Source organism: Doryrhamphus excisus, chromosome 22 (assembly GCF_030265055.1).
Source record: "Doryrhamphus excisus isolate RoL2022-K1 chromosome 22, RoL_Dexc_1.0, whole genome shotgun sequence".
In the NCBI taxonomy this organism is placed as follows: domain Eukaryota; kingdom Metazoa; phylum Chordata; class Actinopteri; order Syngnathiformes; family Syngnathidae; genus Doryrhamphus; species Doryrhamphus excisus.
This window is the reverse complement of record NC_080487.1, coordinates 12,444,127-12,460,689: the sequence shown is the minus strand read 5'-3', so window position 1 is coordinate 12,460,689 and position 16,563 is coordinate 12,444,127. Positions and strand designations below refer to the sequence as shown.

General features: G+C 36.6%; 1 protein-coding gene across 4 annotated transcripts in view; it reads left to right on the top strand.

The window, feature by feature from the left end:
* vti1a (vesicle transport through interaction with t-SNAREs 1A) overlaps positions 1-16,563 on the top strand; it is a 159,044-nt gene that overhangs the window by 37,286 nt on the left and 105,195 nt on the right. For all 4 annotated transcript variants that reach the window (XM_058062704.1, XM_058062703.1, XM_058062702.1 and 1 more), the window contains one exon: positions 1,999-2,083. In XM_058062704.1, the coding sequence (XP_057918687.1) occupies positions 1,999-2,083 (85 nt within the window). The remainder of the gene's footprint in view (positions 1-1,998; positions 2,084-16,563) is intronic.

Genomic DNA, 16,563 nt, shown 5'->3' with positions numbered 1-16,563 from the left:
TTTAAATGACATCCGTCAATGGCGCCACAAAGATGGAAGGCGAGGGAAAGGAAGGAAGGAAGGCGTTCAGAGGGAGCTCTTTTTCTTCCCCATGCCTCATATTGTCAAACTTTGAAAAGTGTGTCGACGTCCTTCTTCCTTTTTTTTTTTTTTTTTTTTTTTTTTTTTATTACCTCTTGAGTGATTAGCTGCTACATGTTTTGACAGCTCAACAAAATCTCTCCGTTTTTACTTCCTCCCCCTTGTCCCCTCCACTCATGTGGTGGGCATCAGCCCTTGTCAGAAAGGCACTTGTCATTTAAAATGACGTGGTTGCTTTTTTGTGAGTGTTGAAGTGAGTCTCATAAGAGTTTGCATATCAGAAAGACCATCAGAACATTTACGCAAACATGCTAGGTTTTTTTTTTTTTTTTTGATCTGATCGAATGAAGCCAATACGACATTTTATAAGACAATACTCCATATAAGAACAATGCTTTTTTTTTAATAATCAAAGATAAAATAACTTGTAGACCAGCTCCACAGTTGATCGTCATTATCTAAAAAATAATAATCATCATCACTCTTTCTGTTTGCTAACTCACCCAACCCCATAGGCACTTGTATCATGTATGTATATATGTTTGTGAGTGACAGGAAGAAAAACTTTGGCTTACTTTGGGAGAAGTCGTTCACTCACAATTTTTTTTCAGAAATTGATTAATTAGTTAATTAATGATCGCGTTTTCGTGATAGACAATGGTCTGTTATTAGTCAAATAATGTTGAAATATAAGTCATATGTAGTGTTCTGGTCGCTAGGCGGCATTAATGACAACATTGATGGGACTATAGTTTACATTACATTATCTAAACATAGCATGACTGCTGACTCCATCTCGTGTGGAAGTGGTTAGTTTTTACCCTAGATAGTGGCTGTCTCTAGTCCCTGCAAAAACTATAGGGGTGTTATTTTATGTCTGCGGGTCTCTAATAATGTTACTTGTGTTTAGAATGTCAAACTACAAAAATCTTAATTTTTTTTTTTAAAGATTGAATTCTACATCACAGAAATGTATTTAAGTCGGATCTGGAACCAATTAACTGTTATAAATGAGGGACAAATGTCCAGTGGAACCTTGGTTAGCGTCAATCCTTCCATTCCGGAAGGTCAGACTCAAACCAAAACGTACGCTAACCAAGTCATTTTCTTTTCAGTAACAAATAATGCAATAAATTCTTTCAGTTGAATTTTTGCCATGATTGTACACAGTAGTAGCCGCCCCTCTAGAAAGTGAAAGTTACGTTTGTGTGACAGTGATAACAATTTATTGTGTGTCTGTCAGTATTTTTTCATCAGTTGTATGTAAGTGTTGTGCAACTCGGATTGTGCACTGTGAGTCAAGAAGGTCTTCTATGAGACTAGATTGACAATACACTGAGGCTGAGTCTATAGGTTTGCTGAATTGTATGCTATTTTTGTAAACCAAGACTACGCTAACCAGGGGCGTACTCTAACCAAGTTTCCACCATACTTTTTTTTTTTTTTTTCAAATGTCCCTACCAAAAACTCGATCCCTGAAGAATAAATAAAAAAAAAAACCCTACAACCAATGTGTCCAATTTCCATGAAATCCGATGGTGTAGCCATTTCCAGTTTCTATTTCCCTTCACCTCCAGTGCAAAGTCTGTTCAAAATGGAATAAAAAAAAGGCCTACTTTTTATTACATTTTTGTTCGTTGCCCAAGATGAGGCGCTGTCACCCCTCAAATTTTCATCCCCGACATGCACGCGCTTGATATTCCATCAGCATATAACACATTGTCATCCATGAAGGTTATTGCCAACCTTGGCGGTGTTATTGTTGTCTCTGCGGACACGCTCGGTCTCGGCGTATGTATGCGTTTGTGTTTAGGTGATGCGTTTGTTTGAAATGCGTCCCAGTGCTCTCAATCAATTTTTTTTTTTTTTTTTCTCAGACGTCCTCTAGTTTTTTTTTCTCTTGTCTATTTGTTGCAGAGAGCGCATCTGTTGGATAACACGGAAAGGCTGGAAAGGTCATCGCGGCGACTGGAGGCCGGCTACCAAATAGCAGTAGAAACGGGTAGGTATTCTTTGTTTTTTTTTTTTTTTTTTTTTTTTTTTACTCTGATTGGGGCGGGCTGGGAGGTGTATTTGGAGATAGTGTGTGTGGTGGATGAGTGAGCGACAGCAAATTGGCTCGCTCATATGTGAGGTGGGTGGAAATGTGTGTTGGTGGGTGGGATGGGGTTCGGATAGAGGAGTTAAAAAAAAAATGGTTTCTTGACGCCTGGTGACATTTTCGGGAGCACATCAAAAGGTGAGGCGGGCTGGGAGAGAGAAAGAAGCGTACAGGCGATAGATCGAGCCGTCGCTGCCGAAGAAAATTCATGCATCTCTACGCCATTGTCTGTGTGGTGTTTTTTTTTATTTTTTTTATTTTTATTTTCTACGTAAATAGACAAGAGTCCTACAAAAATAAACAATGCTCAAATTCTTAATTCAGCAGGAAGGAAAAAAAAATACATCAAAAATAAAGCATCCTTCTTATTAATAAGGTTGTTTTTTTTATTATAAGACACTCATTTGGAGCTTAAATAGATTTAACCAGTTAGTTTTTTTTTTTTTTTTATCCTCGCTTCCTCGGCAGTCAGCACATTCCGTATTCGTATTCCTCGGAGATGTATCAAAGCTCTTGTTCTTGGAGTATCAACTGTGGCTTTTTCCCTCGTTGTAGTTTGGAGAAAGTTTGTCAATTTACACTATAAATGGCGTCGGCGTGCAACACTGACGGATTTAATAATTCAAGTCAAGGAAGGTTCGAACGCAGACCAGATCTTTTTTTTTTTTTTTTTTTTGATGTTCCCTGAAACCGTAGCTAGTCACAAATTCTTAAATATGAATCTTTCCCTAACAAATTCAGATTAAAAAAAAAATCCCACACAGTAATCTTCTAGTAGAGTAGTGTTGAAAAGTGGCCTGTTTTTTTTTTTTTTTTTATCTCCAGCCGTCATCAACCACACGACCCCCGACCTCTATGTCACCTCCGCCTGACCCGTCTCAGAACAATGCCCTCCGTTTATCCCGTACACTTGGCTTGGTCCATGCCGACCGACCTGCAGGGTGCGTTTGTGTGACGGGACCCTGCCTCCCACCCACCCCCTACCCCCACCATCACCCTCGCGTGTTTAATCCGTGACCCCCTCGCTTACCGGCCTCCGCTCAGTTGCACAACCTGAAATGATGCCACGCACGTGGGTCAAACATGGCAGCCGCACAAAAGAAGGTAGAATCACGCACTGGGAATATGCAACTTGACACTTGGATATAAATGCTAAGATTTGTAAAGCTGAAAAGAGTTTTATCCAGGGAAAAAAAAAAAAAAAATTCTATCCGCATGAAAAAATATATTTGCTTGCTGTGGAGCGTGTACCATAAACAACAGGCGATGCTCGACATGCACAAGAATAATATCAAATACAAATATAAATCTTTTTATTTGGAACATTTTAGCCAATCATAAAGAAAGTCATTCAGGAAAAAAAAGCTCAATGATGAGTCAAGGAAAAGGGACTATGTTTGTTGAGAGCAAAATCATACCATATTTGTTAAGAGCTAACTAAAACGATAAAATGTACGAAAAAAATAATCAAAAATCAACATATGTTTGCTTAAAAAGTGTTGGAAATTTGAACACTACCCGTGAAAAATATGCTAAAGCAACAGGTGGTGCTAGAACCTTAAAATTGTAGCTATTTGAGACAATCCGAAGTCGGAAGAAAGTCATTCGGGGAAAAGGCGAAGTAACGAAAATGGGGAGTCAACAAAAAAAGAACGTGGATAACGCAGATTCATGCCATGCATTGTTAGTTAAATGTAACAAATTCGTAAACAAAAACAGCTAACAACAAAAATTTTTTTTATAAACAAGTAGCTCGATAACCTTGAAAAATTTAGCCATTTTAGCCAAACAATCAAAAGCCGGTAGAACGTTATCGAAAAAAGGAACGACAATGACGATTCAATCCAAAACACAATCCATGTGAGCTAGCCCAAACGGATGTTAAATGTCTAAAAATATTAATAATACGCCATAGTCAACTGCAAAACAACGGTTTTATTGTTACGATTTATTAGGCTAGTCCCACTTCTGACGTATAAATGTTCTTCGAATGTTGTATTATCGTGTTAAACTATGCCAATGTTTCCGATAATGACGTTATGACGTTCCGATAACGAAGTTAGCGCTGAAATAAATTCAGGATGTTTCTGAATGTTCTGTTTTTTTTCGGATTTCCTTGTACGGACGCTGCACTTTTTGTTAAAGATGTCACCGTATTGGAACGGAGCTAACGTTAATGTATTCCAGGAAATATTCCGCTTTGAACTTTCCCAATGAGGCAAACATCAGGCACAAACTTTTCCAACGTTACATGTTGGAAAAGTTTCAACTTTAATTTATCAGTGTCCTAACTGTGTTTATTTTAGTGGTTGTCTGTGTAGCAATATAGAGTGTGCATACAATGGAGTTGCTAATAGCCTTTTCCACCACAATTGGCGGATCTACCCGAAAAATTTACACTAGACTGCCAAGATTGTCTGCACTCTTTGAGTTCATAGACTATAAGTCAGGGGTCTCCAACCTGTAGCTCTTAACCACTTTAACAACAAATTACCACAAATGAAAACAGACCGTTTTGGAAAATCCAACGAAATACATCTGGAATAGGTGCAGATTCTGGAAGATATACAAAGCTGTTATTATGCGGGTTATTGTGTGTAGCTGCTCTGTAGGAGTCCACAAAAAATGAGTTTGGTCGCCCTAAAGTTCCTAAAAGTGCCATAATTCCAACCAATCAGGAGACAGACTGAAAACGGTTAATATATATGGAAAATACGGAATTAGTCGGACCAAAATAAAGTCATATGTAGTGTTATGGTCAAGGAACGTTGATGGGGCTGTAGTTGACATTACATCACCTAAACATAGCACAAAGCCGGTCATGCTATGTACTCCATCTCGTGTGGAAGTGGTTAGTTTGTACCCTAGATGGTGGCTGTCTCGAGTCCCTGCAAAAACTATAGGGGTGTTATTTTCTGTCTGCGGGGCTCTAATAATGTTACCTGTGTTTAGAATGTCATAAACTACAAAAATCTTATTTTTTTTTTTTTTTTAAAAGATTGAATTCTACATCACAGAAATTTATTTAAGTCGGGTCTGGAACCCAACTATATAAACAAGGGACAACTGTCCAGTGGAACCTTGGTTAGCGTCGTCAATCCATTCCAGAAGGTCAAACTCTAACCAAAACGTACGCTAATACAAATAATGCAATAAATTCTTTCAGTTGAATTTTTCCCATGACTGTACATAGTAGTTGCCGTGCTCTAGAAAGTGAAAGTTACGTTTGTGTGAGAGTGATAACAATTTATTTTGTGTTTTTTTTATCAGTTGTATGTAAGTGTTGTGCAACTCGGATTGTGCACTGTGAGTCAAGAAGGTCTTCTTCTATGAGGCTAGATTGACAATACACTGAGGCTGAGTCTATAGGTTTGCTGTATTGTATGCTATTTTTGTAAACCAAGACTACGCTAACCAGGGGCGTACTCTAACCAAGTTTCCACCATACTTTTTTTTTTTTTTTTTTTTTCAAATGTCCCTACCAAAAACTCAATCCCTGAAGAAAAAAAACCAACCCTGCAACCAATGTGTCCAATTTCCATGAAATCCGATATATCGTAATTAATCACAAATTGATTTAAGTCAGATCTGGAACCAATTAACCGCTATAAACGAGGTTCATATAGTCATTTTAGACATTTTTTAGGCTGAAGACAGTTAGCATATGGAAAATACGCAGCTAGCTAGTCAAATATTAAAATACCAAAACAATGATGTTGTAAAATTCTTGTCAAATAATACAATATTTACTCATTCAAGAAATATATATACGTATGTGGCCCAGGCCCAAACACGCCATAAATAAACCATAAACTAATGCTAAAGAAAACACAAGACGTCCACAAAACCCCTTGATCATCATTAGTATTATATTCATATTCTACTCCCAACTAAAAACAACCCATTTTGGTCCCGTGACCGTATGTTTGAGACCCCCTGCTTTGGAGCATAAACGTGTGTGTCTGACACTGGAGTTGTTTACAAACGCTGCGTTATTTGTCGTGCCTTTTCCTTTCAAGACTCGTCAAATACAAAATGATCATTTAAGGGAGCCTCAGACTTAAAATAAGCTTTGAAATAGAAATTATTAGAACATTTCCTCCAAAATATTGGAATTGTGATTTAACGCTAATTTCAACTCTCCATCCATATTGAGAGTGAGGCCTTTGAGACCATAAAAAGGACATTTTTATTTCAAAAAGAATGAAGAAATTCCACTTTTATCCACTCACAATGCATCTTAAAGAAAGAGAAGTATCTTCTTCAAATTTTTGCAGTGTATCATCATCAGATTTTTATCATTTAGTTATTTTTTTTCTTTCTCTCTCTCCTCTGGAGTGTATTTAAATAAAAACAAAGGTTTGTCAAAAGCATTAAAAAAGGGCTTATAGAGCACACTTCCTGGACGTACGGCACTATTTATTTACCAGCAGGGTTTTTTTTTTGTCTCATAAATAAAGTATAGAACTTTGTTAGCTTAAAAAAAAAATAAATAAATAGTAAGGGAGCGCCGACTTGAAAGTCCAGACGTTGCAAACAAGCCAGACGCTTTGCAAAGAAAGAGGGAGGGCGTGCACTTAAGACCGTTTTTTTTTTTTTTTTAACACTTTGGACTCAATATTGAGTGATTTGATACTTTTATTTTTTGACTTCTATAAAAAATATAGGACTGGGATTAATATATTTTTACCTTGCAGCACTGATTTATTTATATTTGTCTGATTTTATTGACATTTTTCCAATAATGGAGTAAATATTTTGTGTTTCGATTAACATTTTGCTGTCATTAAATTCTATTTATTGATCTTACTTGGCTGGACTGTAGCCTGATATTAGATATTAGATATTAGATTTAAATTAGTAATTGTTTTGTTGTTGATGATGACTATCCATAATTATAAGAAATAATTTCAAATAATGAATAACATTGATATTGACTTTATTTTTAGATCTTGAATCGATTTTTTTGGATTGCTTTCAAATTAAATATAATTTTACAGGATTTGTACGATACACAATTCTTAATTCATTTTATTTTTTTTTTGCAAATAATAACTGGAGAAATATGTGTTAATTAAAAATTTAATATATTTATTGACAGTCATGTTGTACCATATATATGCTGTTTGGTATAATTAATGCAATTTTGCAGCATTTCTAAAATAAAAACAGTACTTTTCATGCGGAAATATGGCGTAATAATTTAGAAAAAAATTTACAATAATGAAGCACCATTTCCAGTTTATTTATTATTATTATTTTAAAATACTTTTATCTATATTTACTTCTTACTGAATTGTTAATTAATTTTGTTTTCCCTTTTTTGGTTAACAATCGATGTCATGATAGACTTCAATATAATTACATGACAGCATTTTTAGCAAAAATATGACCAAATAATTTTGAAAATAATTCAAAATATTGCAATATTTAGAACTTGAATAGACCTGTTATTATTAGTATGTCACTTGTAATACTTTTTAGTTGACAGTAGTGTTGCTATAATGATGTAGATGTGTATAAATTCTAGAGATAATATAATATAGTATTTTTTTTGTCCTAATAATTGACATAATAATTTAGCAATAGCTAAATAAATAGCAAGACAAAGACTTTCCACTCGGCTTCTAAAAGCGTCCAAACAGAGACGCACGCTGAGCACTTCAGAGGACACTTCGTCTCTTGTGTCGTCGGGAATCGGGAATCGATACCGAAAAAAAATGAAAACAGCTCATTAGGGATTGATTTCAGTCCCGTTTAGATAAGCAGAAAGGCCTCCGGGGGCCCGCACACCAGGTAGAGAGCAGCACTGCGGGCCATCAACTTTATTAGTATGGAAGATAAGCTGATTAGAGCTTGTCAATCACAATCTCGGTCTCTTTTCTGTCTCTCTCGTATTCTCTCTCTCTTTTTTTTTTTTTTGTCATAAATCATTGAAGCGAGCAACAAAGTGGCGCCGCCATCGCCGCCATTGCCGGGTCTGAGCTAAGCAGCCACCAAGGCGGGCTCGCGAGGACCCTGTGATGATGTGACGCCGATATTAAAGAGGACATTGTTGTGTTTTAAAGCAGTTTGATTTTGAACGAAAGAGGGAGGGTGGGTTCTGTAAAGCGAAAAAAAAGGGGGGGGGGGGGGGTGCCGGAGAAAAGGCCAGAAATAAACAAATAAATAAATATCTTTGCGTAAACATTATTAGCAGTCGTTTGAAGTGGAGTGGAGCTTGCTGGGAGGCCACGGGCGCTGGAGTGGCCCGGGAAGACGCATCTGTTTCGGCCCTCCGTACTCGTCCCCCCCCCCCCCACACTTGTCTTCTTCTTCTCTTCTTCTATTTTTGGGTGCTCGGCCACCAAATGAGTGAACAATGACTCCACGTTCATATCCATCCCCGGGGTGGTTTTAATCCAAGGCCGTTGTTTGTTCTTTGACACATTTTATAGTTCATCGCATCCTTTTGGTGAAGACATTTGGAGTTATGAATTCATCTAGGCTAATAAAATATGCAATATTTACCCAAAAAAAAAGTTTAAAGTAAATGATATGTAATACAGTGTTTCTCAAAGTTTATCAACTCTTGACCTATATTAGGAATTTCAATACTGTCTACAACAGGGGTTTTAAACTCAATTTACTTGGGGGGGCCACTGGAGCTTGGGTCTGGGTGAGACTGGGTCGCATCAGGTTTAAAAAAAAAAATGCATTTATTAAAAAAAAAAAAAAATTAAAAAAAATTTGCTTTGGTTCCAATTTTTCTACAATAAAAGCTCTGATAAAACATTCCACTGTTCTCAAATATCTTAATTTTTATTTTTCTGCACAAAATAATTTGAAAAAAAAAATAAACAAAATAAATAAATAATAATAATAAAACATCAAATAATAAAAACTTAATAAACCACATATAGTTGGTGGGTAGACAAATTATTTTTTTCACATTAAAATGAACAAAGCATTATTAGAGCCCTGTAGACATGACAAAACACGACTATAGTCACATTTATACTCTTTTTATTTACAACATATTGCGCAACTGCAGGGTCTCGAGACACATGCTAACTCGCAAACTAGAGAGCTAGCGACCTAAACGGTAGCCTTATTAAGTTATTTCCTTGAAACTTAAATTGCCAAAAACGTACCACTTCCACACGGATAGGGAGGATAACTATTAACAGTTATTTAACCTTTAACATGAACATGAATTAAAACGTAATAATTTTTTTCTGGGTACATGATACCATACAGCATCCATATCAAACTTGCGCGGGCCTCAAACTCGTGTCCTGCGGGCCACGTGTTTGAGACCCCTGGTCTACACTGCATAAAAGTACTAATAAAGAGCATGAATTTATATTAATTATATATATATATATATGCTTTCTTTTAAATACATATAATACAGAACTTAATCATTTGCATATACTGTAGTAATAAACGTGTAATATTATATTCATATGTGTTCCACGTCATACTCATGCATGTTTTCAGAGTCTTTCTTTTTTATTTAAAAAAAAAAAAAAAAAAAAAAAAGGCCGAACGTGGATCTCCTTGAGGTACCGCATAATAAATGTCTTGTACTTCCATACAATCGGAACGTTGCATTGTGTTCACACGGAATATGGAGTCATTTGATAATTGTTAGATTAACGGTGCCGAGAGCGAGGACTTAAATATTTCACAGCGTGCCAAAGGAGGCCTAAGAAAAAACATGTTTTTAAAGGGGGGGTGAAAGTGTGTTTTTCTTTTTTTTTTTTTTTTTTTTTTTGAAAAAAAAAAAAAAAAAAAAAAAAGGCACTCCCAAAATATAGTTTAAAAGTATATTTCCTGAATGTATACGCCTCTTAAAAATATAGCCACGGGTGTGCTGTTTATCGGCAAACCCCCCAGCGGATGAAAGGCGTCTCAATAATTATTTTTTTCTCCCCCTAATCGGACCTTGTCAGCAAGGCGTCTTATCGTTGGAGAGGAAAATGACACCGATGCTATCGAAAGAGCCCGGAGTCCGAGCCTGCGGCGCATGCCCCACACCGCCCCTTCTCCCCAAAAACCTCCGCCCCTCCTTGCGTACCCCCCCTCTTCCAATCACGAGCTGGCCATATCTAGCGCCGCCACAAACGGCGAGCGGCGCTTTTTTTTTTTTCATGTAGACTTCAAAAACGTCGCCAGTCATTAAAATTGCAGCCGCGTTTCTGCGGCGCGGGGATCAGCCGCCGCTCTGGAGCGAAAATGTGGGAAGAGGAGACTCGCTAAATGTGTTAATTCCATCCTCACATGTTTACGGCTTAATTTTAATCTGTTTGAGGAGGTGGTGGTGGGGTGGGGTGGGGGGGGGGGGGGCGACGATTGGGAAAAAGGGGGACGCAAGGGGCAACGAGAAAGCCTCGCGTTGCAATAAATCGCCATTATCTTTGACACCCGAGGACTCAGCTGTTCTGGGGATTTAGGGGTCCACCGGCAACAGTTTATATCGCAGCATAAAAAAACTCTTGTTTACGCTTCAACTGCGCTAGCTCCTGTTGGACAAAAGGTCTCGGGGTGCACAATGGCGAGCTAGCATACGGAGGCTCAATGGAAATGGGAAGCGCTGAACCAACAGCCTCAAGCGTGTGTGCTTGTCTATAAGTTGACGAGTGCTTAAAAAAAAAAAAAAAAAAAAAAAATTCACAAAATTAACTCGGGTTAAGTGGCGCTCCAATGAAGCGCAGTACGGATCAGTGCGTCAACTTTTTTTTAGCGTTTGATCAAACTCTAAAAAAAATCCCGTAATGAGATATCTTGGAAGTAATCATTTACCTCTCGGAGTGGTGAAGCGAACTTTTTTCGAGATTGCGCCGAAAATCAAAAGAATCATCAAATGGACGATAAAACTCGTTTCTGTGAATCTCAAATTACGGATGCTTCAGTTCAGTCAGTCGTTGGAGTCGATTGTTTTAGGTCTTTACAAAAAAATAAAGTGGATACTTCAAAAGTTGGATAATGAATTGAATTCAGTTCGAAACCGTTACTTTTACCAAGCAAATACTACCGTAAATACACTTCTAATTACTTTACAAAATTACCTTTCTATTCCATGTTTGTGTGGCGTCCTCAAAAGTTGAGTATTCTTGATTTATTTTTGTTTTTTATTAAACAGCGGTTAACTTGTTTGTATATACTTAAGTCCTATGGGAAATTCCTCCTTTTCCGATTACACCAGGGGTCTCAAACTCAATTTACTTGGGGGGCCACTGGAGCTAGGGTCTGGGCGAGGCTGGGCCGCATCAGGTTTTCCAAAAAAAACCAACAAAAAAACGCATTTATTAAAAACAGAAAAATTAATAAACTTTGCTTTTGTTCCGATTTTCTACAAGAAAAGCTCTGATAAAACATTCCACAGTTCTCGAATATCTTAATTTTTATTTTTCTGCACAAAATAAGATGAAAAATAAATAAACAAATCAAGAATAAAGAAAAAAATCAATCAGTAATAAATAAATATAATAATAATAATAAAACAGCAAATAATAAAAACTTAAGAAACCACATATAGTTGGTGGGTAGACAAATTATTTTTTTCACATTAAAATGAACAAAGCATTATTAGAGCCCTGTAGACATGACAAAACACGACTATAGTCACATTTATACTTTTTATTTACAACATATTGCGCAACTGCAGGGTCTTGAGACACATGCTAACTCGCAAACTAGACAGCTAGCGACCTAAAAACGGTAGCCTTCAAGTTATTTCCTTTCAACTTAAATAGCCAAAAACTTACCACTTCCACACGGATAGGGAGGATAACTATTAACAGTTATTTAACCTTTAACATGAACATTAATCAAACGTAATAATTTTTTCTGGGTACATGATACCATACAGCATCCATACATCCAACATTAAACTTTCATATCAAGGCGGGGGCCTCAAACGAGCCACGGGCCGCGTGTTTGAAACCCCTGGATTAGACGAATTTAGTATTATAATGCATGCAGCAGTACCTGAAAGTAAGCAGTCTGCAAAGAATGATTAATTTTTCTTTATTTTAGTTTACTTCGTTGTGGTTAACTTGGCTTTGCACTAGCTGTATTATTCCCAGACCGGGTAGTAATGTCACTGTAATGTTTCGTTAGATGCACAAGCACCAGACTTGATAGTCGGAACAACAGGCATTTATTGCAGGTTGGAATGATTACCCAATAGAAAATCATTGAGAAGCACTGAACTATAAAAACATTCGGAAAATTCACTTATCACGATCTGGTCAGGATAAACAAGGAATCACGTCCAATAGCGCAGTACCTATAGGATTCCAGCAGGGGCGCTACAGAACACCTTCCCAGTCTGTATTTGTGAGGCGTCTTCAAAGGATGAGTAAGTTTACCTAATGTAACTTATGTTCCTTGTATTGTGTTTTTAGTTAATTTTTTTATGTTGGAGCACCAAATACATATTTTTGTAATACGATTTTTGTAATTTTGTTAACTGTTAATTATAATGTGTGTTTTTTCCGACATTTTCCTTTCCTAACAGAAGCGAAAGCTCTGTAGATGCTATGTAAAAACGAGGTCCTGATCTCTTTTGAGCTCTGGATAAGGTTGTTGTAGTTGATTGCCCCCCCCCCCCCCTTCTCTTCACAACACCTCGAGTATGCGACTGTTCTTAAAAATACACCTGGTCCCAACATTAAAGCAGGTATATTTAGCTATTTTTAGTCCACAGACTATAAAAAAAAAAAAAAAAAGAACCTCCCCTTTCGCTCCCTCCCTGCATGCCGAATAAAAAAAAAAAAAAAAAAAAACGTAGCATTGACCTCTGACTGACGGAGCGAGCGATAGAAGAGGGAGGGTTAGAAACGATGGCGGTTGAACTGCATGATGGTGTGGATGCTGTGTTGGTTGTAGGGAGAGGAAAAGAAAAAAAAAAAAAAAAAAAGAAAGACGGAGCCACACAGAGAGGAGAGGGCTGAGACAACAACTGTTGGAGAGCTGCACGGGGTTAAAGGGAAAAAAAAAAAAAAAAAAGTGTTTCAGTAGGAAATGGGAGACAAAAGCGAGGACTCTGAGCCCCCCCACGGGCGCTTTAAAGAGCCCGTTACATCTGAGGCCGCTGAAATATTAAGAACCAAGAGAGAGTGAGGGGAGAAAAAAAAAACGAGTGAAATATCATATTGTAGTGATGGCCTATATGAGAAATAGGCATAAACACATGATGTCACTGGATTACAGAATATTACAATTATATACACATTTATTGTATGGAAAAGATATGGCAGTAATATCGATCTACACAAAATACTATTAAAATTATATTACATTTGGTGCCTAATAATGCAAAAAATATAAATTTTAGTGCACTTATTTGTGTTTTGAAATTGCTGAAAAATTAGTATGCATTTTTATTTATTTATTATACTATTTATTTTATTTCACGTTTTCATATTTGGGAAAACATTTCACGCTTTTAATAATTAATTTGAAGACTTTATTTGCAAGAAGGGATTAAAGCGATAAATTGACTCCGAAACAAAAGGTATGAAATATGTGAAAAGATGATGAATGAGTTATTATATATTATTATTTATTATTTTCACTTATTTTATACAATTATGTATAGTGAATCATTATCTTTGTGTCTTTAAATGTTAGTACACTGTTATTATTTTTATTATTATAAACCCCATTTCTAAAAATATATCCTACATATAATAATATAAAAAATATATACTACATATAATAATAATAAACCCATTTCTAAAAATATATACTACATATGATAATAATAATAATAAACCCATTTCTAAAAATATATACTACATATAATAATAATAATAATAATAATAATAATAAACCCATTTCAAAAAATATATACTACATATAATAATAATAATAATAAACCCATTTCAAAAAATATATACTACATATAATAATATTAATAATAATAATAATAATAATAATAAACAAATTTCTAAAAATATATACTACATATAATAATAATAATAATAATAATAATAATAATAATAATAATAATAAACCAATTTCTAAAAATATATACTACATATAATAATAATAATAATAAATATAAATAATATAAATAATGTAAATAATGTAAATAATATAATAATATAAATATAAATAATATAAATAAATATATAAATATAAATAATAATAACACATTTTATTTCTATTGCACATTACATAACAATATACTATTATGACTGTTGAATGAATAATCGATTCTCCATAAACACAGCCATGAAGTATTGACGCAGATGTTTATTTTGCAATCATCAAGTCAATAGTCCTTCAAGAGCCTGGAGTGTGTTTGTTTTATTCACAGAGACAGCCCCATTCAAAGCATATGACGCCTTTTTGACAGGTTCGCTCCTTTTGTGACCTCTTATATAAGAAAAAAAAAAGCGAGGAAACGATTCCCCGGCCTTACAGAGCTAAAAGACGCGCCATTAGCTCCTTATTAATCTCCACCTTCTGACACTTCAACCCCCCCGGCAAGAAGAACCACAAACAAACACAGTTAAAGCACATCAGGCGTCTCTCCATCTGTCCTCGCTTCTTCTTCTCCAAATGGAGCCGCGATGCCGCACCCGTCCCCTCCGCCACCCGTTTCCTTCTTAGCTGTCCTGTTTGCCTGAGACACCCGAGGAACATAAAACGAAGCCCGGCCGGGATGTCAGCTGGTTGGCCCATCTGCTAGTCAAGCTTTGGTCCTGGGGGGTAACCTTAGCAGGGCTCCGCTTACAACAATTTGACAAAAAAAAAAAAAAAATTGCAAAACTTTGTTTCTGGGATAAATATTGGAGATGTTTTTATTTTGGAAAATGTAAACGTGACCTCTGTGACCTGTGCTATTTAACGCGTCTAAATGCAAGTAGAGCCGCTTCACTGCAAAAACACTCACTTGCATTCTACTCTTTGGTAGATAGGCTGCGCCCTTGAGCTGCCGTAGGAACAGACGCCTCTTGTTCTCGCTGCACAAGAAGGTTGCCGGGTAAAAAAAAAAAGGGAGCCTGCATGAAAGCACACACATAATAATAATCACCGGGACACGTGTGTGTGTGTGTGTGTTGTGTGTGTGTGTGTTGTGTGTGTGTGTGTGTTCCTAAAAAGAGAATGCACACAGAAAGTTATTCACCTCTGCTTTTGTACCGTCAAGCATTGCTGCACATGTCAATACGTTTTCTATTCTATGTGTGTGTGTGTGTGTGTGTGTGTGTGTGTGTGTGTGTGTGTCTTCCTGTAATACATGTTCATTCCAATTGGATGAAATGTGGACTTGGAACACAAAATGTCATGTGTAGGATTTTTGTCGTCGGCGCCTAAACACTACCGTGTGCTTCTGTCATTTTGAGAATCTTTGACTATCGATAAAGTTTTTGCAATTTCAAAAAAAAAAAAAACAGCAGCAGCAAACAACCCTTATAAAAATAGCATTTTTTTGCAGTACTTTCTTAAATCAACTGAGCTCTACATTGTTAATAGATGATCTTTGACCTGTAGATTTATGCATTAGCTTCTCAAAAACAGCAGTGTACTGCTGTTTTGCTGTTTTTGAGAACTTACAGTAAAAAACGCTGAAGCACTAAAGTCATTTAGATTCATTCATTCATTTTGGTGGTCAGCCAATCACAGGGCACATATAGACAAACAACCATTCACACTCACATTCATACAAATATGGACAATTTGGAATGTTTTTGGAATGTGGGATGAAACCGGAGTACCCGGAGAAATGTTCTCCACGCATGCACGGGGAGAACATGCAAACCCCACATAGAGATGCCAGAGGGTGGAATTGAACTCGGGTCTTTGAGCTGTGTGGCTTGCCCATTTGGTCACCGTGCAGCCTCATGTAGATCAGTGGTTCCCAAAAATGGGGTACGCCCACCCCCAGGGGGTACGTCAATTGCCATAGTGGGTACATGTGTCCTTGAAACCAGCAGAGCACTCATATATAGGATCTTTGACCAAGTTCTTAACAACTGCACTGCAGTGCTATCATATAGAGGATCTTTGATTTGTGTTTTTGTAATCGGTGCTTGAAACCAACAGAGCACTCATATATATATATATATGTAGGATCTTTGACCAAGTTCTCAACAACTGCACTACACTGCTACTATATAGAGGATCTTTGATTCGGGTTTTTGCAATCGGTCTTTGAAACCAGCAGAGCACTGATATATAGGATCTTTGACCAAGTTCTCAACAACTTCATTGCACTGCTACCATTTGGAGGATCTTTGATATGTGTTTTTGCAATCGGTCCTTGAAAACAGCAGAGCACTGATATATAGGATCTTTGACCAAGGTCTCAACAACTGCACTGCTATCATATAGAGGATCTTTGATTCGTGTTTTTGCAATCGGTCCTCAAAAACAGCAGAGCA